At 37.9% G+C, this 24,346-nt stretch overlaps 1 protein-coding gene across 1 annotated transcript in view; it reads right to left on the minus strand.

Moving 5' to 3' along the window:
• Positions 1-10,382: 10,382 nt before the first annotated feature.
• Positions 10,383-24,346, minus strand: part of LOC124545320 (rhomboid-related protein 2-like) — a 76,806-nt gene continuing 62,842 nt past the window's right edge. Inside the window, exon 8 of the mRNA XM_047124221.1 lies at positions 10,383-11,743. Coding sequence (XP_046980177.1) covers positions 11,543-11,743 — 201 coding nt within the window. The 3' untranslated portion in view covers positions 10,383-11,542. The remainder of the gene's footprint in view (positions 11,744-24,346) is intronic.

Consider the following 24,346-nt stretch of genomic DNA (forward strand, 5'->3'; position numbering starts at 1 on the left):
ACTGCTCTGTCAAATCTGTTTAAGGCTAAAAGTCTTGGAAGGGTTCAGTAAATGCAGATAGCTTTTTGTACACCAGTTACACAATAAAATAAGTGCCATTTATTTACAAAGTTCAAGAACAGGTTAATTAATAAAAATTATTACCAAGGATTTGGTGCAATTTAATTGGAATCAATGTCTCCAGGAATAGCACAGATATCTGACATTGTCAAGGGTAGGTAATATGTTGGACTGGTACCTACCATTGATAACTGAGCTGAAATTATCATATGAGATCTCTGAAACATTGCATAAATCCTACCACATTTCTCCAATTGAGCTACCTTTTGATGAACATAATTTTGTATGATGTGCAGATCCGTAACTTCAGAAGTGTTGTATTGTTTGTTACTCTCAGTGAATTTCATAAAACTGTTCCGAAGCCTCAGCCCAAGAACTATGAGTTGTAGGAGTTCCTTCTTCGTGAGTCTCAGTTTCTGGTGGTGAGCATATAATTGCTCAGTGAGGGATATAATTGTGACTGATGAGGTGCCACACTGAACAGTTCCGATGTCCCTCAGAGGTGTCTAATTGACTGCCGACCATGCCAAGCTAAAAATACAGGAAAATTTCTGATGCTTGCTAGACTATCAGATCTGCCAGATTATCGAGTGCCAGCTTGGTCTTACTGTATACAAATACTCATGGATTATGCAGGAACTGAAACTGACAGTAACAAAGCTAAGGCAGAAATGTTGTACTTTGTTTTCAAATGTTCCTTTACTAAGGAAGATATGGAATTACTGCCTCAGTTTAATTCTCATGCTGTCATAAAGATGAGTGATATAATTGTTAGTGTGAGGGGTGTCGAGAAACAGATAAAATATCCTAAATTAAACAAAGCTTTTGGGCCCAATGGAATCACTGTCAGATTCTATACAGAATTTCCAGCTGAATTAGCTCCCCTTTTAACCATAATGTACTGGAGGTCCCTCGAACAAAACTGTTACCAGGTGATAGAAAGTGAGTACATGTCACACCTGTCTACAAGAAGAATAGCGGAAGTGATCCACAATACTATCATCCAATCTGAAAATTCCTGGCAGATTAAACCTGGTTGGGGCTCAAACTCAGAATCTTTGCCTTTCAAGGACAATTGCACTACTGACTGAGCTATCAAAGTGTGGCACATGACCTGCCCTCAAAGCTCTTCTCCACAATGTCTTTTGTTCCAAGAGTACTAATCCTGAAAGGTACATGGGATAAATTCTTTCAGGGTGTATAAGTGGACAAGGAAAAAAAATCCCAGACTTTCTCCAGATTTCCCGGTTAAAAATACACTTTCTCCCAGGTGAAAATACACCTTATCTGTGTTAAGTGACAGTATAATTTTCCTCAGAACTGTAAAACTTATCAACCTTTTGAACGGTTATGGTTTTATATGCTGGAGTGAAATTTCCCAGCACTTTAGAAAGTGAAACTTGGAGGAGGGGGTGGGGAATGCATTTTGGAAAGACCTTTGATGCGCAGTAACATCTACACTGCATATTTTCATATTATGAAAGTATAAATTTGAATTCCACCACACATTACTTTCTGAAGCATTGAAATCAAGATTGCAATGTGCTTTAGTAAGCCTGTCATAGCTCATGTCATGTGATCTTGCCAACCGTGAGAGTGGATATTCAGAGCATAGGACATGTGATGTAGTCAGCCAATTGCAACATCACTGCTCAGTAGCATGAACACAAATAGGAAAAGTAATGGTTTAAATTAATACACAAAGTGTTGCTAAAAGAAAAGAAAAGATTTCACATATGTTGGTCTCAAAAATTCTGTAAGGGAAGCTAAGATTTCACATATTATGTTGTTTTTTTTTCACGTGTTACACTTAAAGGTACATCACACAAATGTGCCAGTAAAATTTTTAATAATGACATAAATGTCTGATTTTCTGGGCTTGAAATTCTTCTACATGGGCATCCTCAAAGAGTTGATTTTTAGATAAGAGTCAAACACTCTGTGATTTAAGAAATGCATCATACATTCTCAAACACAGTTCATCATGTGTAAAAGGAAATTTATTTTGAAAGTAACGCTTTTCAAACCACCATTCGCAATGTTTTTCCACAACCTGTTAGAAACAGGTTTGTTTCAGCAGTTGCCAGAGAGCGCCAGATAACAGGCATCACCGTGCTTGTGCAGCTACGATGACACAGAAAGCCTGTGTGTACATTCATGTAAAACATTAAAAGCTTTTACATTACATCATAAAAGAAACAAGTCATTAGAGAATATTCAAAGAGCATCATAATTTTGTGAACCACATTAAAATACATAATTTGGCTCAAAGTGCATGTTCATGTGTCCAAATGCAGATGTAAATTGTCTTGGAGTACGGTACCAGTAGAGGAAGTGGTGGTAATATGGCCCCTGCAACAAATATGGCCCCCCTTAATATCTTAATAAAATTTAGCTGAACTCTAGTGGTCATAGCTGGAACTAGTCTGCTAGTATCCGCACTGGCCTGTAGAAGTACTGGAAGCAGGTCAATACAGTGATTGAGTGACAGTGAGGTTATATTTTTCAAGCCCCTGTTCAAAACTTTGAGAGGTATGTGAGTTTCACTTTATTAATGTACCATTATTGGTCAATGCTTAGATGTAAGCACCATGCATACAACCTAGAAAGTATTGGCAACAGTTTCAAATAGATTAAAAGGTGTGGTATTATTTTGTTTTTAAGTTGTTTACAGGAGTTTACAAGGTGTAGGTGACTGTAATATGGCCCCCATTGGTGCTTGTAATGTGGACCCTGGGGTCCACATTATAAGCAGTCCGTAAAATGTTTTATTTTTGTTTTCAGATGCCTGGGACTAATCTGGCACCTAAACCAACCCCCAAAAGGCAGCTATGGGATAAAAATAAAATGTGAGAGACAGTGTCTGCTGTCATACGCAAAACGATGGGAGTTAAAAAAGCACGGAAACATTTTACTGTCCCAAAAACAACTATGTGCTGGTATGTGTGTGAGACTAATACCTCACAGATGGCAGATGTTGAAACTAAAAAGCTTAGAAGAAAACCAGCTCTACCAGTAGCCCTAGAAAGTGAACTAGTGGGTTGCTTACAGCATATGGAGGCCAAATTCTATGGTTTTACTCATATGGATGTTCGAAAAATGGCCTGCCAACTTGCAGTTATGAATGGAATTGCAACAAACTTCAAAAATGAAATTGCTGGAAGGGCTTGGCTTGATCATTTTCTTCGATATCATCAAGATGAGCTTTCAACTAGAAAGCCATTCGGAATTAAGTATGCTCAAGCTTTACCCGTGAGAGAGTTAACTCATTCTACAACTTATTTCAAGCTGAGTACCAGAAATATAAATATCCAGAAGATCGTGTATGGAACACTGACGAAACAGACCTTAGTGTAGTTCAGACTAAGATACTGCAAGTAATTGCAAGAAAAGGTAAACGCCAAATTTGTTCTCTGATTGCTACAGAGCGTGGGTCTCTAGCAACCTTCATCTTGTTCGATGAGTGCAGGAGGTTCTTATGTTTCTCCGATGCTCATATTCCTGAGAACGAATATGGCAGACATTTTTATGAAAGGTGCTCCTCTTGGGTCAATTGGGAGAGTCCACCCATCTGGTTTGGCTCAAGCAAACCTATTCATGGGCTGGTTGAAACATTTTGCTGAAAAAAACAAAGCCAACAGAGACTTTGCTTATTCTACTCATCCTTGATGGTCACTTTTCCCATGTAAGAAATATTGATGTAATTGATGTGGCAAGAAAAAACTTCATCATCATTTTGTCACTGCCTTCACACACAACACACAAACTGCAACCCCTGGATTGTACTTTTATGGGTGCACTTAAGACTCACTAAAGCGCGAATATTCGTCAGTGGATGCTCCATGAAAGCAAACCTATTGGACCCTATGATATAGCATCTCTCTTTGGCAAGGCCTACCTCTGGTGTACAACCAGCATTAATGCAGTAAATGGGTTTAGAGTAACAGGAATTTATCCCTTAGAAAGAAATATATTTCAAGATGATGAATTCACGCTGGGGAAGAAGACCCGATTCCTGCGCCTGCCGACCAACCGAAACAACAGGAACCCAAAAAAAGAGTTCAGACTGAAGAGGACCTTGATGCTATTAAAATTGATGCCGATGAGCCTATTAAAATTGCATTTAGTGTGTCTCCAAGGGATATCCATCCCATACCTGAGAAGATGAAAACATCGTCTCGTGGGCGAAAACCGGGTGTTGCTAGTCTTGTGATAGGATCTCCATATAAAAATGAATTAGAAGCTTATGTAGAAGAGAAAAAAGCTGCAGCTAATCTTTGGAGCCATGGACACAGATGAGGGAAATTAACAGTTATCAAAAGGAACTTGACTTATGATATATCACAGCCACCTTGTTCTGGAACCCAAACCCAAACTCGTAGTAGAGGGTGTGGTGCATCTGGTTGTGGAAGAGGCGTTAGTAAGTCGACAGTTAAAGAAAACTTTGATTAAGCAAGAAGAAATGGACAGTGATGACTCAGATTCTGTTGATGATGATGTCATGGGATTCTCAACTGGTTCTGGTGATTCCTCATGTGACCTTCCGGTTGGTGAACTACAGCCTATTCTGTGATGGGAAGTTTCCAAATGATGTTTGTGGTGAATTATGGGTGCAATGGCTAATGTGCTCTTTATTCGCAATGAATGTGCGTGGTAGAGAAAAAGGACTATGTTTGTGACTTCTGTCGCTAGTACTGTGCTACTTTGTACTTTTATGGTTTTGTATTTCATAATAAACATGTATTTTAATTAAAAAGCAATTCTTCATTTTTCTTGGAGCAAAAAATCATTAAAATATACTGGGGGTCCGTATTACAAATACCATGGGGCCATATTAACTGCACATCTTGTTTGCAGTCGAATTTATCATCTCTGGGAAACAAAATAATAATAAACCAAACAAAAGCGCTGGCAAGTTGATAGACACACAAACAAACACAAACACACACACAAAATTCAAGCTTTCGCAACCAATGGTTGCTTCATCAGGAAAGAGGGAAGGAGAGGGAAAGACAAAAGGATGTGGGTTTTAAGGGAGAGGGTAAGGGGTCATTCCAATCCCGGGAGCGGAAAGACTTACCTTAGGGGGAAAAAAGGACAGGTATACACCGCACACACACACACACACACACACACATATCCATCCGCACATATACAGACACAAGCAGACATTTGTAAAGGCATATGTGAGTACTGTGTTTTGTTGTTGTATATTTCACATTTCCTTTGCAACTTAAGTCTTATTTTCGTTTTTTTCTCTCATTCATGTTTTATTGCTGCAGTATTATTCTGCAGTAGAGGGCATACAGTAATATCCCTTGTTAGAGTATTGGTTCTTACTAGTCAAAATTACAAAAATTTAACTGAAAACTAAAACAATGAAAAATTCCTGGAATTCTAAAAAATTCCTAGGTTTTTCCCAGTTTTCTCCCAGATGAAAAAATTCCTGGGTTTTTCCCAGATCTCCCAGTTGTCCCAGGTCATATATACCCTGTTCTTTGTATTTTGGATAGCAGGAGGGAGATAATGGTGTGGTCTGCAAGTCCTGGTCCAGCACACAGTTCTGACTGGAAGTTTCAGGTCATTGTCCCTTCTGCTGGAAAGTGAAAATTTGTTCGAAAAAATCTCCTAAGTTGTGGCTAAGCCACTTCTCTGCAGTCTCTTTTCTTCCTGGAATTCAAGTCTCACAAGGCATGTATGTGGACTTCTGTGAAGTTTGGAATGCAGGAGAAAGGTACTGGCTGAAGTAAAGCTGTGAGGAGAGATAGTGAGCAATGCTTGGATGGGACAGTTGGTAGAGCACTTGCCTGTGAAAGGGAAGGTCCCAGGTTTGAGGTCTAGTCTGGCACAAAGTTTTAATCTGCCAGTAAGTTTCAAATCAGCATTCACTCCACTGTGGACTGAAAATTCATTCTTAGTTGGTAATAGCCGTTTCTCTTTGTTAATATAAAACATTACTTTTTCAGCATCATGTAAGTTTCTCATTCAAGATAGTATCAACAGAATACAATTAGTAAATTAATGACTGAATGAAAGAATGTGTCACTCAGTTAAAGAGGAAATTATGCTACAGTACTGAAACTTCCCACAATCTGTGTGAAAATGTGACTAACTGCGATGAATGAGAGAAAAGTGATTTCAGGTAAGAGTCTTCAAAGGTGTTGTAATGAGATGATTGTTCTACCTCTTGTCCATACAGATTATGTTACTGATAGTGTCACATAAAAGCAGTAGGAAATAACTTGCACTGCCAAATTTTCATAACTTACTTTTTTATAAGCTGTGACTCACAGGCCAGTCTGTGATAACTTTTTATGTGTAATGGATGCAGACAATGCAGAGCATTTGTTTATTTAATGTTTTCTGGGAGATAAACTGTTCCAAAATTTTTAATTAAACAGTTAGTATCTGTGCACTTTCAGATAAATCAATTACTAATGACAAAGAGTAAATATTTTACAAGTATAAAATTTCTCTGAAAAGTATGTGAGTCGATATTTGTACATAACGGGTGTACGGGTCAATTGTTTTTGTACTTTTGTATATGGCTTGGGGCTTTTACGTAACACTGATGTGAAATGATTATAATCCAAATTTTAAGTTTGGATGTTTAAAAAATACAACATGAAGACAATTGTGAGGCATAATAAAAGTGTCTTATACTATGGACAAAGATAAATTAAGGAGGAAAAGATGCAGGGGTTCACCACCAGTGATTATTATCAGCTGAAAATTTTATCAGGAAAATTATTAATAAAATTGCAGCCAAACATTTTACATTTAAATTTTACATTTTTGCATATTCATTTATCGATTTCACTCTTTTACTGCACAGTTCTATGTGATATCGTTCACAGGCTTCATTACACAGTTCACATACACATGTTGTGGTTGGGTCATGATAAGTTTTGTTTTTGCAGATTAGATGATGAAAGCCGTGAATAGAAAGTCTAGTTACGACATGACGCTGTTCGAAGTTTGGTGCTGTCCATGAGCGGTTCGTCATTGCTTCGGTGCCATAGAACTCCGACCATATTTTTTCTCATTTGTCCTCCATGATCTTCAGTTGCTTTCTGGAAGCTCTAGTGTGTGGCATCATATATCGAAGTCAGATGTCTTCAATTAGGAATGTCTCTCTCACTAGCAGGTACACTAGTCTAGATCTTGTTGTCTTTGAGAGACCTAGTGCTCTTTTTAGATAGGTCGATTTTACCTTTTCTAGTGTTTCTAGATTTTTTTCTGTCAGGTGGTCCCATATAACCTCCATCCCATAGGCCAGGATTGGCAAGATTTTTGTGTTAAATAATTTCATGGCTGTTTCTAGACTAAGTAGGCGGATGTTTTTGATGTCCTGTATTGCTATTATTGCTTGGGCTGCACGATCTGTTGTATGTTTTGTGAAGCATTTGGCTGTTGGTTGCAATGTCACTCCTAGGTATTTAAAGTCTGATGAAATTTTTATTTTTTGTCCTCTGATGTTGATTTCCACATTCTTGGGTGTATTGCCTCCTTTTCTGAAAATTACCATTTCTGTCTTTGTTATGTTTATGTGTAGTTTGTGTTCATTGCACCATCTGTCTATTTTCTCAGTGATTCTCTGCAGCTTCTGTATATCTGTTGAACCTACAGCTATGTTGTCAGCGTATGCATATACATACACATCTTCTTCATTTTCTCCAATTCGGAGTACTTCTTCAGTGGCAAGAATGTACAGCAAAGGGCTCATTGGGTCACCCTGTAAGACTCCGTTCGATTGCAGAATGTGGTTCGAAAAAGAGAGGTTGTCTGATATTGTAATTAAGTTGTATTTGAGGATTGACTTGACTATTCTTGCCCATGTGCTATCTTCTCCCATTGTGTTTTCCAGTTTTCGGATTATGAGCTCTCTTTCCAATAGGTCAAAGGCTTTGGTAAAGTCTATGAACACTGTGTAGAACATTTGTTTCTTTTGTAGCACTTCGTCGATGTTGTTTAGAAGAAGCCTGACTGCCATAAGTGTTGATCTTCCAGATCTGAAACCCATTTGTCGTTCTGGGAGATGACTGTCCACAGAGGCTTGGATGTTTTGTGTTGTTATCTTTGAAAACATCTTGAATTGAGTATTTTCCACGGCTATGCCTCTGTACTTATTTGGGTCCATTGGGTCTCCTCTACCTTTGTAGAGAACTTTTATTGTCGAGTGTCTCCATTGTGTCAGAATTCTTCCAAGTTCCAGGCATTTGTTAAACAGTTTGGTCCATATGTGTTGGAGGGCCCCTTTTGCATCTTTTATATGTTCATTATATATTTTATCAGGTCCTGCTGCTTTTTTTGTTCTTCAGTGCTTTTATTACTTCTTTCACGTCTTCTTCATTTAGGGGCTCCCAGGCGGCCGTTGGTGGCCGAGCGGTTCTGGCGCTACAGTCTGGAACCACGCGACCGCTACGGTCGCAGGTTCGAATCCTGCCTCGGGCATGGATGTGTGTGTTGTCCTTAGGTTAGTTAGGTTTAAGTAGTTCTAAGTTCTAGGGGACTTATGACCTCAGCAGTTGAGTCCCATAGTGCTCAGAGCCATTTGAACCATTAGGGGCTCCCATGTATTGTCTTTTTCCTTAGTTTGTTGTTTCTCTTTCTTTGGGGGTGTTCTGAGTCCTCGTTTGTTCAGTATCTTACTGAAGTAGTCTTCCCATTCCTTCAGGTCTATATTTGGTGTATGAGCCATTTTTGTTGGTCTTGCTGCTATGTATGGGTCTTTCTCTGCTTCATGTGCTTCTTTTTTTTGCCTCTCTTTCTATGTATTCTTTTTTCTTCTCATCTATTAGTTTTTTGTAGATTCTCCTCTCTTCTGCGTATAGTTTGTATGTTTCCTCATCACGCTGGTTTCTTAGTCTGTGGAGGGTTCTTAGAACAGTGTTCCTTTTGCTGTAGCATTCAGCATTGAACCATCTTTTGGCCGTTCTTGTTTTGGGGATTGTTTGTATCACTGAATTTTTTAGGAGTTCTTCTATTTGGTCTGTTGATTTGTCAACGTCTCCTTCCTCTATGAAAGTTTCTATTTGTGTTAATTGTTCTTGCTGGTTTGTTAATTTTTCTATATCAATTTTTCTTTGTGTGATTTGGTGGGTCTTTCTTGCTGGCGGTGACATGACGATATTTATTTTTATCTTCATTGGAATGTGCTTTCGTATAGGAGTAATGGAGTCATGCCATATTGGTTGAACACTTCCTTCTATGTCTCCTCTTGTTAATGCGATATCAATGGTGCTTTTCCCATTGTGGCATATGTATGTAGGTATCTGTCTATCATTAAGTAGGGTGAAACCATCTTCTTCTAGGGTTTCAACGACTAGTTTTGTTTTATAGTTTTCTGTGTCTATTCTGCAGTTGAGATCGTCTGCAATAATGGTGGGTTTGCTGTCACATTGTTTGATGAGTGTGACTATTTCGTCAATTATTTCTACAGCATTTGTGTGCGGTTTTAAATAGGCTGCAACTATATTTATGTTTGCCACTTCTACTAGCATAGTATTTTCTTGTTTTATGATTTTTTTGGTGGGCTTCATCCATGGTTTCAGTAGAATAGATATTCCTCCCATGGGTCGTCCTCTTTCTCCCTTCTTTGCCATTAGGTGATAATTACAGAAATCTTTATGTTGCCAGCTGTCTATCAGGAAGGTTTCTGTTAGAATTGCAAGATCCGAGTTTTGCAGAATGTCTGTTGGTGTTAGGTTAAGAGCACTTTTTACTCCTTCTGTATTCCACAAGACTGCTTTTATTTCTTGCTCTTCTGGTTTTCTTCTTAGTTTAGTTGAGCTCTGCTCCCTCTTCCATTGGTCATCTTGGGAAACGAGATCGACATACTTTTACGTTTTCTGGCCAATGAAACTTTCTTACTCCAGGGTATTAATCTTTGATCTTTAGTTAAATAACAGCAATAAAATATGAAGAATTGCTCCAAATGTGTCAATATATGTTGACGTATAATGAAGTTCAAGATTTTAAGGATGGCAAATAAATAAATAAAAAATATGTAAGTACACCAAACTAATACAGATATATAAACATTGGAAACAGTGCATTTTAGGTTGGAAGTCTGGATTAAAGATGTTAATGCATTTTACAGAAGAGGATGTGAAGCACACTGCAGTGAAGATGGAAAACTGTAATCTGTGAAAATAAGGAAAATTTTGTAGAAGAAATGAGGGAGAATGAGATAAATGGGAGGCAGAAAATCAGATTATGGTGACACAGAATGGAAAGTAAATTAACTTGGTGAAGCTGTTGGAAAGTAGAAAACATTTTAATCAAACAATACAATAGAATGTACATACTTTCTTCAGGATCCAACTCTGGTCTGTTGATTCAAAATGTGCTTTCATATAAATCTAGATTTACAATTTATCTCTCCTTCCTTTTTGTATGTGTTTATTTCTATTCATAAAATTAAAAGTTCTCAAAAGGCAAGCATAAATTATTGGTAAAACACTGAATCCACAACACACATTATGAATATATTTCACAAAATGAATAACCAATAAAACAGGTACAAGAAGGGTGGCACGAGGTACATCAGAGATGAATTCCAGTGTAAGGTACGTATAACAAACTTTCGTACTTCAAATGCAACTAAAAATTATAATCTTGATTCACACTATTCAAATGTCAATTATGACTGCCCACTTGTAGATGCATGCACAGTTTGAATACAGTGCTTAATGTCAGCACATCTAAGGGACATGTACACCAATAGCTAGACAATGCCGTACATGCATGTAAAGTATACAAAAATGAATGCACTGTAATCAATCATTTCACTCTTCCAGGTTATGTGAGGAATCCAAAATTCATACATTTTAGTTTCACAAGTCATTTGCACACTCTAGCAGCCCACTTATGCTATGGACAGTTCAATACTTTTGAAAAAATAGTTAAAAAAAGTTTGATGACAAAAACATATTCTCGTGATGAAAATTTGCTATCAATCAGTGTCATAGTGGCTCAAGGATTTTCTTATTACTGTTTCTATATTCTGACAAATAAATGAACTCTAATAGAAAAATAGATGTAATCACAGACCTGTCATGGAACTTAATTTAACAACATTGGGAAACATGTTACACATGTAAATACTGTTCGCTGTTTAATAGTTGAATAAAATTATTACAACAGACCGTTTGTAAAACCATGCCTGTTGAAGAGAAGTCATCAAGCATTAACAGTTATTTATGGCTGCATCATTTAATTTGTACCAACAATAAAATGTGAAGCCAATTCAGTATTATGTACGAAAGTAGACAGTAACCTAGGACATTGAGATATGCACATGATAGTCTTGATACAGACTGCATACACTCATAAAAATGCCAGTTGTTATGAATTTTAATACTGAGACTGTGGTAGAAAAACTTTAGTGGAAAAAACAGTGTCTCTAAATACAAGTTTTGCTATAACATTATGTATCTAAAAACCCTTCATTTTCATAAAAAATTTTAATAGTAGGGCACTAATTTCTGTAGTAAGACACAGGGAAGTAGTCAGGAAATGCTGCATTCCAGATAATAGCACCAATCATCAGAATAAAATAAAGGACAAAACATGTCCACCGAAGAACTTTCTCCCAAGGCTTCACCTGAAGATTGCGCAAAACGTTGACACCAACAAGTAATCCAGCAAGAGCACCAGCAATATGGGCTGCATATCCAATCTGAAGAAAGATATAAAAGATTTTTTCATATGGTTATAATTTTCACATAAACTCTACAATATATAGTTTCTGTGTTAAAGTTTTATGTACATGTAGAATACTGCAAAAGAAAATTGGATGTTTCTGTCACAAAATATAAAGTGGGTGGCTGATCAGCTTGAACTGTGATGTAGAAACATTCTTGCATAGTGGGAGGTGGCTTAATTACTGATCTGCCATTTTTCCCTTGACTTTATTTTCGCACACTTTCCCACTAAACTATGATGTCTCCACTTTTCAAAGGTGAATGGTTTATTTTTCAGCTGGATGGTCAAAGACACATGTATCAAGTTCTCAGTGATGGTATGATATTATACTGCTAGTTAAGTCCCATAGTGCTCAGAGCCAGCCATTATACTGCTAGACAAGTCATCAGTGATGGTATGGTATTATACAGCCAGATGTTAGTTTTGAGTTTGTTTTCTAACCTCTTTGTCAGATCTCCAACATTGCTCCTACTCTTGGTTGTTTTAGAATAAAACACATGCTTTGGATTATTAGTGGGTTGATGCATTAGTTTGCAGCATTTTTCCATATGGCAATAAACACGACAGATACACACAGCAGAAACTTCAGTCATCAGTTGTATTCTCCTTCACTATTTACAACAGTCTGCCAATGCCACAAGCACATTTTGATTTTGTGACTGTAGAAATCATGTGGTTTTGAGGCAAAGAATTCATTGAGCCTTGTTTGGAGTGCATTTTCATCTGGAAAGGATGTTCCTTGAAGGTTGTTTGATAGAGAGCAGAAAAGGTGAAAATCTGAGAGTGAAGGATCAGGTGAATAAGATGGGTGTGGAATGACTTTCCAACACAACTACTGAATAGTGTTTTTTGTCAGTCTCACAGAATGCTGGTGGGCACTATCACAGAGTAGCATCACATCACGCAGTTTTCCTGGTTGTTGCTCTTGGATTGCATCTGCAAGACATCTCAGTTATTGACAATAAATGTCAGCAGCGATGGCTACACCTCAGGGAAGCAATTTATAGTACAACACACCTTTGCTGTTCTACCAGATGCACAATATTATTTTTTTATGGATGTGCAGGTGTCTTTATACAGGGAGTTGGTGCTTTGTTTGAGCTTTTTTTCTTTATGTTATCATAAAGACAGCATTTCTCATCCCCAGTAACAATGTAGGATAGCAATGATGGTGTTGTTCACAAGCCAATTAATGAAGAGCAAGCAGAGATGCACAAATGGTCACCCTTTGAGTTTTGTGATTTTTGCTTGGAGCATGTGATATCCATACACCCAATTTTTGTACCCTACCCATTGCATGCAAATGTCGCATGATGGTGGAATAATCACAGTTCATCAAATTTGCCAGTTCTCGAGTGGATTAAAGCATTTAAACGATCTTCATCAAACATCAAATGTCTTCCTGAATGTGAATTGTCACTAACATCAAAACAATCCTCCTTCAAATGAGAAAACCATTTTCTTACCATGCTCTGTACAATAGCATTATCCCCAGACATGACACAAATGTTTCGGACTGACTCTGCTGCTGTCACCCGTGTATTGGACTCAAACAGAAGGGTATGTAGGAAATGTTCTGGTTTCTCCACTTGGTACTCCATTTTCTAATATCCACAGCTCCTCACTGTCCCCAAATGACAAAATGACAGTATGTAAAATCAAACAGCAATAAGGAACTACAAATAAAAAATGACAATCAATAAATATACCAATATCAAAAGGAATACCCACATGCAAAACACTACCAACTTGTGCACCAACCTAATAAAATCTTAGACCATATTCTGAATACAAACATAGTGAGTAACCTCAAAGTTAATGACCTCCTCCAAGTCAACCAGAATGGATTTCAAAAACATATCATGTGAAATCTAATGTGCCCTTTTCTGAAATGAGTCCTGAATGCTATGGATCATTATTTCTTGAGTTCTGAACAGTAGTTGACTTGTTATGACACCAATGATTATTAATTAAAGTACAGTTTTATGACAAATCAAACAAAATTTGTGACTGGACTGAGGATTTCTTGATAGCGATGATGCAGCATGTTATCTTGGATGGGAACGGTAAAGTACCCCGAGTTTAGGTCAGTTCCCCAAAATGAAAAATCGATGCCACTTTTGGTTTTGTAGTGTAGTTTTATAACACATGATACATGTTGTCTGTTGATGCATATAATAGATTTGAGCTTATACAAGAACAATAATTTTATTTACCTTTTATAATTAATATGAACATTCCTGTCGGTAACAATAAGTAGATATAATATGTCTCACAGCTAGTGATCCTAGTAATTTCAGTTGAAAATAGAGGAAAATTAATGTGGACATAATTTCAAAGATAAATATATGTCAAAAACACTATAGCTTTCCATTATTTAATTTGCTGAAGCCATAGCAAATATCATGTAAACTTGTGAAACCATGAAATTTTAAGTTGTTCATCGCCACAATTTATTATTCATTACTTAAATATTTACCTTTTGATTATGGAAATGAAATTGACTTAACAAAAAAATATTTTTATTTAATGAAAAACTCCATAACATTATTGTGAAACAAAGTGTATTACGAACATTTGGTTGAAAGCTAAAAATTATAAAAATAGTTTGTCACATATCAGTTTAAAAGATCCTCATCATCCTCCTGTCAGTAAAAATTTTATTTTGTTAAAAAATCAATTTGTACAGAAATAATCAACTTTTAAAATTTAAATATTCTGATCATTCCAACATACAATTGCAATACCGGTAAATAAAAATAACTATGGTCACTGTTTCAGTTCTTTGATTTTTCTGCACAAGAAAACATATCATTTTATTTAAATTTATGATATCAATATAATAGAAGGAAACATTCCACGTGGGAAAAATTATATATAAAATCAAAGATGAAGTGACTTACCGAACGAAAGCGCTGGCAGGTCGATAGACACACAAACAAACACAAACATACACACAAAATTCAAGCTTTCGCAACAAACTGTTGCCTCATCAGGAAAGAGGGAGGGAGAGGGGAAGACGAAAGGAAGTGGGTTTTAAGGGAGAGGGTGAGGAGTCATTCCGCTCCCGGGATTGGAATGACTCCTCACCCTCTCCCTTAAAACCCACTTCCTTTCGTCTTCCCCTCTCCCTCCCTCTTTCCTGATGAGGCAACAGTTTGTTGCGAAAGCTTGAATTTTGTGTGTATATTTTTTTGTGTGTATGTTTGTGTTTGTTTGTGTGTCTATCGACCTGCCAGCGCTTTCGTTCGGTAAGTCACTTCATCTTTGATTTTATATATAATATTTAAATTTATAGTTTTATTAAAGAAGAGATGCAATTAAAATAATTTAAATAACATTAGGGGTTACTCAGATGTTCTAGCGTGTAATTGTAAATAATATAGAGTTGTTAAAATCACACCAGAACACAATTCCTTAGCTCTCTGTCTGCAGTTCAGTTATGACAGTGCAGTTCAGTTCCTCACTTATTTGTAGACAGATCTTATGTCTGGCTAAATTGTTTCAAGTTGATTACAAAAATTTTTCATGCTATGAAATGATCCTTCACTAGTTATGAAGTTTCAAAAAATGTGATCGCCAATTATTTTGCAACATATGACTTTTTAACGGAAATCAGTTTTGTGTTGATTTAAGACGAAAGTCTGACCAAGGAATGAAGAAAAATAAATCTGAATTCTAGAACAACAAAAGTTTTCATTCGCTTTATTATAGAACCTGGTACTCATGAACAATAACGCCTTTTCTGCAGAGAACATCAAATAAAGATGGCCATGAAATTTATTTTCATGTTATTCTTTGAGCACTCATCTGCCCCATGGAAATAATTTGCATGATATTAGTATTGACCTTGTTAGAAGGGTGCCATGAACTATGGAAATTCATGTAACATTTAATTTCAGTGGTGAATTGCTTAGAATGTTTCTCTTTAAATGTAAAGAAGGTAATGCAACAGAAAAGGAAGTGTTTCACAAGTCATTGGCAGAAGTAAAAGTAACTTCAGGCTTGCCCTGATGAGATGTGTTGGGACCCTGACATGGGAAGGATAACAATGATCAAAATGATAGAAATGTTGTTTTTTAGGAGTGCATCTCTTGTCAGTTAGTATTATCCTGGTATTGAATATGTTAAATCAGCTACTTTGATAAGGCTGTGACTTCTTAAAATCATGCTATGAAATGAGGTCCATTTTGTCTGACCTCTTACCTGCCACACTTAGAATTGCATTTTGTCACCCTCCCAATCTCCACAATATCCTTGTCAGACCCAATGCTCCTTCTTCACCCATTTCCCTACACTATGGCTCCAACTCTTGTAACCATCGCTGTTTTAAGATTTGTCCTATGCACCCTCCAACTATACTACAAAAGGGAGAGCCATCTGTGTATGACACAAGTCATACGCCAATTGTTATACATACACTGTTCTGTCTTTTACATTTGCATGAGTACCACCAAGTTATCAGTTAGGATGAATGCATATAGACAGAGGGTGTACACTGGTAACACACAATACCCTGCTGCAGAGCATGCTCTACAACATGACAGTTGTGACCCCAGTGCCCGTTTCACCACATATGCCATCTGGAGTTTTCCCCCAGACATCAGTTTCTCAGAATTCCAGAGGCAGAAACTGGTGTCACAACAATTGGTTCTCGCTATACACCTAGCCTTAATTTTTTCGGTCTCAGTACTTATTTTTTCACTTCCTTTTAGTTTTCCATATCTTTCATTTTCCCCTCTACCTCCCAACTCTATCACGTACAATGTACTTAACTTTCTACTGTCATTAACTCATGCATAATGTTTTGGCAGTAATCTTAGTCTTGCATATAACCCTATTTTCCACCTTTAAACTCTCAGATTTTCAACTCTTGTCCAGTGTGGACCCCAGTAATCAGTCTTTCCTTCTCATCCCAAGTGGTCAGGCTTCTCTGGTCGATTTTCTTTTCCCCTCTTCCTTTTCCTTCACCCTTCTGCTACAAGAAAGAGCAACTAACTCATAAAACTTGCAAATTTAAATACCTTTATGTGTGTATTCTCCTTCCACTGCTTGATTAGTAGATTTTTTTTATTTAACCATTTTCATCACAGTTTCAAAAATTGATTATTTTTATTTATTTATTTATTTAGTTTTTTGATCGCATGTAGCACAATGTACAAAATTATATTGGACTTAACTCTAGTCATTGCAGAGAACAGTTTCCAAGATTTATATAGTTCTACATGCTATATACAGATCTGTATATTTATTGTAGTTAAAATATTTACTTACTGAATAGGAGCAGTGGTATTGCAGACATTTTCTAACACATCTTTCGAAAGCATTAGTATTTAGCATGCATTTTATGTCATTTGTCAACTTACTGAATAGTTTTTGTCCCATATAGAATATACCTTTCTCATACAGACTTTTATTGGCTGGGAGTAAATGCAAGTTACCTTTTAATTAAGTGTTATGATTATGTAAGTCACATGTTTTTCTAATACTGTTACCATTCCAGTTACTTTTTTTTTTTTTTTTAAATATACTTTAGTTGTCAAGAATAAACATGCTTGGTAGTGGTAGCACTTTCAGAGTTTTAAATGTTGGTTTAGATGATTGTCTAGCTCTGCTACCTGTAATAATCCTAATTTCTCTATTTTGGATTCTGGAAGTCCCTAGAGCTGCTGTGACTCTCTCCAGAAAATGAGTCCATATTTTAAACATGCATTAAAATATGCATAATAGGCAGACATTAGAGCCTGTTCATTTATACATCCCTTTAGAGCCCTTAAAAGATAGCAGCTTGTACTCTGCTTAGCATTAATGTATTCAATATGTTTTACTCATTTTAGATGATTTTGAATCCAAATGGCAAAATATTATGTTACTTCTTTATTCACAATGTGTTGTTGGTTGATGGTGATACCTGGATAATGCAAGGTGTTGGTTCGACAGTTATGAAAATTTCATGCTACTGTTTTTCTGTTGTTTATTACATGCTGATTCATAGCTAATCATTTACTTAGTTGATTTGTAATAGTGTTTACTTCACATTGCATATCATCATTTTTGCAGGTTTTATGAATATGGTTGTGTCATCAGCAAATAGAATTACTCTATGGCATTCAACATGCACATCCAGGCCATTGACACATTACCTTTTCACCCATGTGTCTAATGCCACTTTCTGTTTGCGGCCACTGAGAAGTGAACAAATCCATTCATTTGTTAACCCCCTCCTGCCATAGTATTCAAGTAGTGCTGAGAACAGTTCAGTGGTTTACCATGTTGAAAGCTTTAAATGTACCTGCTGTTTACTAATTTTCATCAGTGGCTTTTAAACCTGTGGGCCATCTGTTATGACGTCAAGTCAAACACATATATTTCAAAACGACACTATACATGTACATCACTGAGCAAGTTGACAAAGCACGACATGTGAACACAGTGACATTCAAATGAGCACTGAGTCCAAGTCTAGCAGCCGCTGGCTGGCTGGCTGCTTAGGTGGCGCAGCTGCTGCATGGCTGGCAGACAGCGCCGCATGTAGACGATGCGCGTACTTGCGCAGTGGCGCTTTGAATGATCGGTGAGTCACACACCATCTACCCTGATTTCTGACTTTGGAAACTATGTCGAAAATTGCCTAGTACTACGAGGGTTGACTGAAAAGTAATGCCTCCAACTTCATAACTCTTCAACAGTTGGTAGCATTGGTATGTGGCAGGTAGTGGTTTGTTTCATAGCCTGTTCTCTACAGCTCCAGTTGGTGGGAAGCCTTAGCATTCAACAATTGTGTTGTTACAGTGTAAAATATGGAAGCCTGCACAGACGGTTGGTCAATGCGATTTAAGCAACGTGCAGTCATTAAATTCTTGACAGCAGAAAGTGTCACCCCAAAGGAGATTCATCAGAGAATGAAAGCAGTTTATGGTGATTGTGTAGATGTGAGTACTATGCGTCATTGGGCAAGTAAGTTTACAAATGTTGAGGCGAGAGCATCTGACCTGTGTGATAAACAAAGAGTTGGATGTCTTGTGACAGCAACCACTAAGTTTCACAAGCAAAATGTTGAATGATTGATTCAGGACAATCATCGCATCACTCAGAGAGAAACTGCAAGCACAATCGGCATTTCACAAGAACGTGTGGGTCACATTATTGCTTTGCTTGGCTATCATAAGATCTGTATATGAGAGGTACCCCAGATGCTGACTCCTGAAATGAAAGTGCACAGACTTGAAATTTGCCAGGAACTCCTCTCACATTACAAGAATCAAGGCGACGCCTTTCTTCGTTCAATTTTGACAGGAGACAAAACATGGGTATACCATTACGACCTGGAGACAAAACGTCAGTCTATGGAATATCAACACAAAGACTCACCCCAAAAAAAGAAATTCAAGACAGCCATCAGCTAGTAAAGTCATGGCCACAGTGTTCTGGGATGCAGATGGTGTTATCCATGTTGATTTTCTTCATCATGAAACAAAAATAAACTCATAGCATTACATCACAATGCTGCAAACTCTGAAACAACCGGCTAACAAGGGTCTGAAAGGAAAAGGGAAATGTTTTCGTGCAGCATGACAATGCCAAACCACACACTTTACATGCCACCACAGCAGAACATCAGAGACTGAATCTCACCATCATATGGCATCCTCCATACAGTCCAGATTTAGCACCGTCTGACTTCTATCTGTTCCCGATAATGAAAGACTATCTGCGGGGACATCATTATGCTTCTGATGAAGATGTTGAGAGAACTGTGAGACTGTGGTTCCAGAAACAGGGTGTCAACTTCTTCCGTGATGGCTTCAGAAAACTTGTTCATTGTTGGCAGAAATGTATCCAATTGGGTGGTGATTATGTGGAAAAGTGAATATTGGTAATTAAATATCATATTCTAAGGATTATTTCTACATTTAATTTATTAAAATACTCCCATCCAAACCCATTTAACAAACATGGAGGGAATTACTTTTCATACAACCCTTGTAGATTATTGTTTATAATCTTTATTAACTTATTGTACATTAAGTTTTCCAAAAACTTTTGAAAAACAGGGTTTTACTGTAATGGGGTAATAGTTTATCACTTCATCTCTGTCACCAGCTTTGAATATTGGAATAACTTTAAATGTTTTTAGCTGATCTGGAAAGATAGCCATCTCTAATTAGCAGTTGCAGGTATGAGTGAGGGGGGTCAATAATCAGCAACAGCTTTGACAGTTTCCTTTCTGTTTAAATGATCCATAAACTTTAATTAAAAGCTCTTGATTTTGTTTTTGCTGGCTGCTGATTTCCAACAAAATTAGTTTTCAGCTATTCCAGTGAAATAGCCATTGCATATCTTTGCTGTTTCTTTTTACTGTCATGTAACAAGACAATATTCTCTCTGGTTTTGTTTTCTTTTTTCTCTTTTCTTTTGTTTATAATGTCCAACATAGCTTGCACTTTACTCATAGAATTTTTATACACATATATTTGTGCATCCTTTTTGCCTGCTTTATGACCTTTTGCAAAATTTTTGTGTATGTTTTGTAGTGAGTAGGCATATCTGCTGTGACATTATTTTCCTTGCATATTTGATGCAGTTTTCTTTTTTCTGGCAAGAAGCTCTAATTCCTTTAGTAATCTGCCCATTTCCTCTTGCATTCTTTCTGATATTTACCATTTTAGAGGGAAGGCTGTTTCTAAAAATATGTTGAATTTTTTATCCAGACTTTGTGTTACATAGACAGCACATCGGTCTTCATTGTGCAGTAATGTATTAAAGTGGTTTATGTTTTCCTGATAGAAGAGCCTATGTTTAATCTTAAGTATGTGGTTGTTTGCCTGCCATCCTTGAATGATGATGGTCATTACTAAAAATATATGGTCACTGAATCTCATATTGCATACTGTTACAGGCCAATTAAGTTTCTCTTAATCAGTCATGATTGGATTCAAGGCAGTCTGACTGGCTGGTGTTAATCTTGTTGCAGGGTTTACTGTGACAGTAAGATTATGTGATTTGATGAGATTGTCTAAAGCAGCTCCCTGTTTACATTTAGTGAGAAACTCATTGTTAATAGCATCAAATACTTTTACTTTATTTTGGAACCATTCCATTTTTTTCTACAATACTTCAGACTTTCCTGATGGTGACAGGACACAGTGATTGTTATTCAATTTAATTTTGTAACTCATATTGCTGCCATCATAATCTTTTTCACAACTTTGGTGAGTAATATTAGTTATATTAGTAATTTCTATATTCATAGTGATTACCTGATCTACAATAACAGTGACCCAGAGAGAAATTTTGTAGGGAGACAGATTTTATTAACGTCTCTTCAAGACACATTACAGAAATATTTTGTAGTTCATATACAGGGTGAACATTAATAAAACTGACAAACTGTAAGGATGGATTCCTGACTGGAAATGAAGGAAAGAAGGTCCTATGAAAATGTACCTGGAAATTCACCACTGACATGGTATGTAGCGCTGACAAATGAAGGTTCCTCCTCCACATTGCACTCACTGCAGGTGATGCAGATAGTAGTGGTTGCCATGCAAGATACACATAATTGCACTTTGGCTAACACCATGCTGGTAGGCCACTTGCCTGTAGCTTGTACTAGAGTTCGTCTCAATATCCCATAGAACCCACTTCTCCAAATCTGGTGTACGCATAGTCTGCCACCTCCCCGTACTTTTGTCTGTCTGAAAGGATCCATGATCACACAAACTCCCAAAAATGACTCGAAATGTGTGATGGGCTGGTGTCTGTGCGGGCATATATCTTGGTATGCTGCACTGTCTCTCAACCATTTCCATCTGCTTGGCCATACACAAACACTATCTCAGCTTGTTCCTGACATGAATACTGGAACATTCTGCTGCTTACAGTATACTGCATCAATCACACAGCCTGCAAAACACAGATAACACATGGTCAGAGGAACTTTTGTTTGTCAGTGCCATCTACTATGGCAGCAATGCATTTCTGGACACATGTTCACAGGCCTTTTTTCCCTCCATTTCCACCAATCAGGAATCCATACTTGCAGTTTATATATATGTGAACACACACATCAAAAAAGTTTTGCATCACGTCAGCTCTAGAACCTGTACAGAAAATTGGAATAGAGATCAACATAAATATCATTATTGCCCTTTTTATTGCTCATGAAAACCAAACATTGCATGTTGTACCACCATACAACGAGACCTTCAGAGGTGGTGGTTCAGATTGCTGTACACATTGGTACCTCTAATACCCAGTAGCACGTCCTCTTGCATTGATGCATGGATGTATTCGGCATGGTATACTACCCACAAGTTCATCAAGGCACTGTTGGTCCAGATTGTTCCATTCCTCAACAGCGATTTGGTGTAGATCCCTCAGAGTGGTTGGTGGGTCATGTTGTCCATAAACAGCCCTTTTCAATCTATCCCAGGCATGTTCAATAGGGTTCATGTCTGGAGAACATGCTGGCCACTCTAGTCGAGCAATGTCATTATCCTGAAGGAAGATATTCACTAGATGTGCATGATGGGGGAGCTAATTGTCATCCATGAAGATGAATGCCTTGCCAATATGCTGTCTATATGATTGCACTATCAGCTGGAGGATGGCATTCATGTATCGTACAGCTGTTACGGTACCTACCATGACCACCAGTGGCGTAATTCGGCCCCACATAATGCTAACCCAAAACAGCAGGGAACCTCCACCTTGCTGCACTTGTGGGATAGTGTGTCTAAGGCATTCAGCCTGACCGGGTTGCCTCCAAACATGTCTCTGACAATTGCCTGGTTGAAGGCATATGCATCATTCATCAGTGAAGAGAATGTGATGCCAATCCTGAGCGGTCGATTCGGCATGTTGTTGGGCCCATCTGTACCACACTGCATGGTGTCATGGTTGCAAAAATGGACCTCGCCATGGACGTCGGGAGTGAAGTTGTGCATTATGCAGAGTATTGCGCACAGTTTGAGTCATAACATGACATCCTGTGGCTGCACAGAAAGCATTATTCAACATGGTGGCATTGCTGTCAGTGTTCCCCCGAGCCATAATCCGTAGGCAGCGGTCATCCACTACAGTAGTAGCCCTTGGGTGGCCTGAGTGAGCCATGTCATCGACAGTTCCTGTCTCTCTGTATCTCCTCCATGTCCGAACAACATTACTTTGGTTCAATCTGAGACACCTGCACAGTTGTTGTGAGCATTTCCTGACACAAAGTACGATGTGGATGGGATCGAACTGCAGTATTGACCATCTAGGTGTGGTTGAAATGTTGAAATACAGACAACATGAGCCATGTACCTCCTACCTGGTGGTATGACTTTAACTGATCAGCTGTCGGACCCCCTCCATCTAAAAGGCATACTTCATGCATTGTTGTTTACATCTTTCAGTGGGTTTAGTGACATATCTGAACAGTCAAACGGACTGTGTCTGTGATACAATATCCACAGTCAACATATATCTTCAGGAGTTCAGGGAAGCCGGGTGATGAAAAACTTTTTTTTGTGTGAACTAAAGGCCTTGCTGCAGTGATAACACCAGTTCCCATCAGATCACTGAAGTTAAGCACTGCCTGGATGGGTTAGCACTTGGATGGGTGACCATCTGGTCTGCAGAGTGCTGTTGGCCAGCAGGGTGCACTCAGCTCTTGTGAGGCAAATTGAGGAGCTACTTGATTGAGAAGTAGCAGCTCCAGTCTTGGAAACTGACATACGGCTGGGAGAGCGGTGTGCTGACCACATGCCCCTCAATATCTGCATCCAGTAATGCCTGTGAGCTGAGGATGACACGGCAGCTGGTCAGTACCTTTGGGCCTTCACGGCATCTTCAGACGGAGCTCTGCAGTTTTTACTTGCTACAGCTCCCTATAAAACCATGGAAGTTAGACCCTGATGTCTTAGCATATGTCCTATAATCCCATCCCTTCTTCTTGCCAGTGTTTTCCATATATTCCTTTCCTTACTTATTCTGTGGAGAACCTCCTCATTCCTTACCTTATCAGACCACCTAATTTTCAACATTCTTCTGTAGCACCACCTTTCAAATCCTTCAGTTCTCTTCTATTCCTGTTTTTCCACAGTCCATGTTCCACACAATGCTGTGTTCCAAACATATATTTTCAGAAATTTATTCCTCAAATTAAGGTCTATGTTTGATACTAGTAGACTTCTCTTGGCCAGGAATGCCATTTATGCCTGTGCTTTGTGTGCTTCTTATATCCCCCTTACTCCATCCATCATGAGTTATTTTGCTGCCTAGGTAGCAAAATTAGTTAACTTCATCTACTTCATGATCCCCAATTTTGATGTTAAGTTTCTTGTTGTTCTCATTTTTGCTACTTCTCATTACTTTCATCTTTCTTCAATTTGCTCTCAGCCCATATTCTGTACTCAAAGGACTGTTCATTCCATTCAACACATCCTGTAATTCTTGTGATTCTTCTTCACTTTCACTGAGGATAGCAATGTTCTCAGTGAATCATATCATCATCTCCAAGAGACTTTCAGTTCAGTTCCTCCAGTATTCTGTGACACTCTCCCATGGACCAGACAAACTTATGACCACTCGT

The sequence above is a fragment of the Schistocerca americana genome, chromosome 8 (genome assembly GCF_021461395.2).
Source record: "Schistocerca americana isolate TAMUIC-IGC-003095 chromosome 8, iqSchAmer2.1, whole genome shotgun sequence".
In the NCBI taxonomy this organism is placed as follows: domain Eukaryota; kingdom Metazoa; phylum Arthropoda; class Insecta; order Orthoptera; family Acrididae; genus Schistocerca; species Schistocerca americana.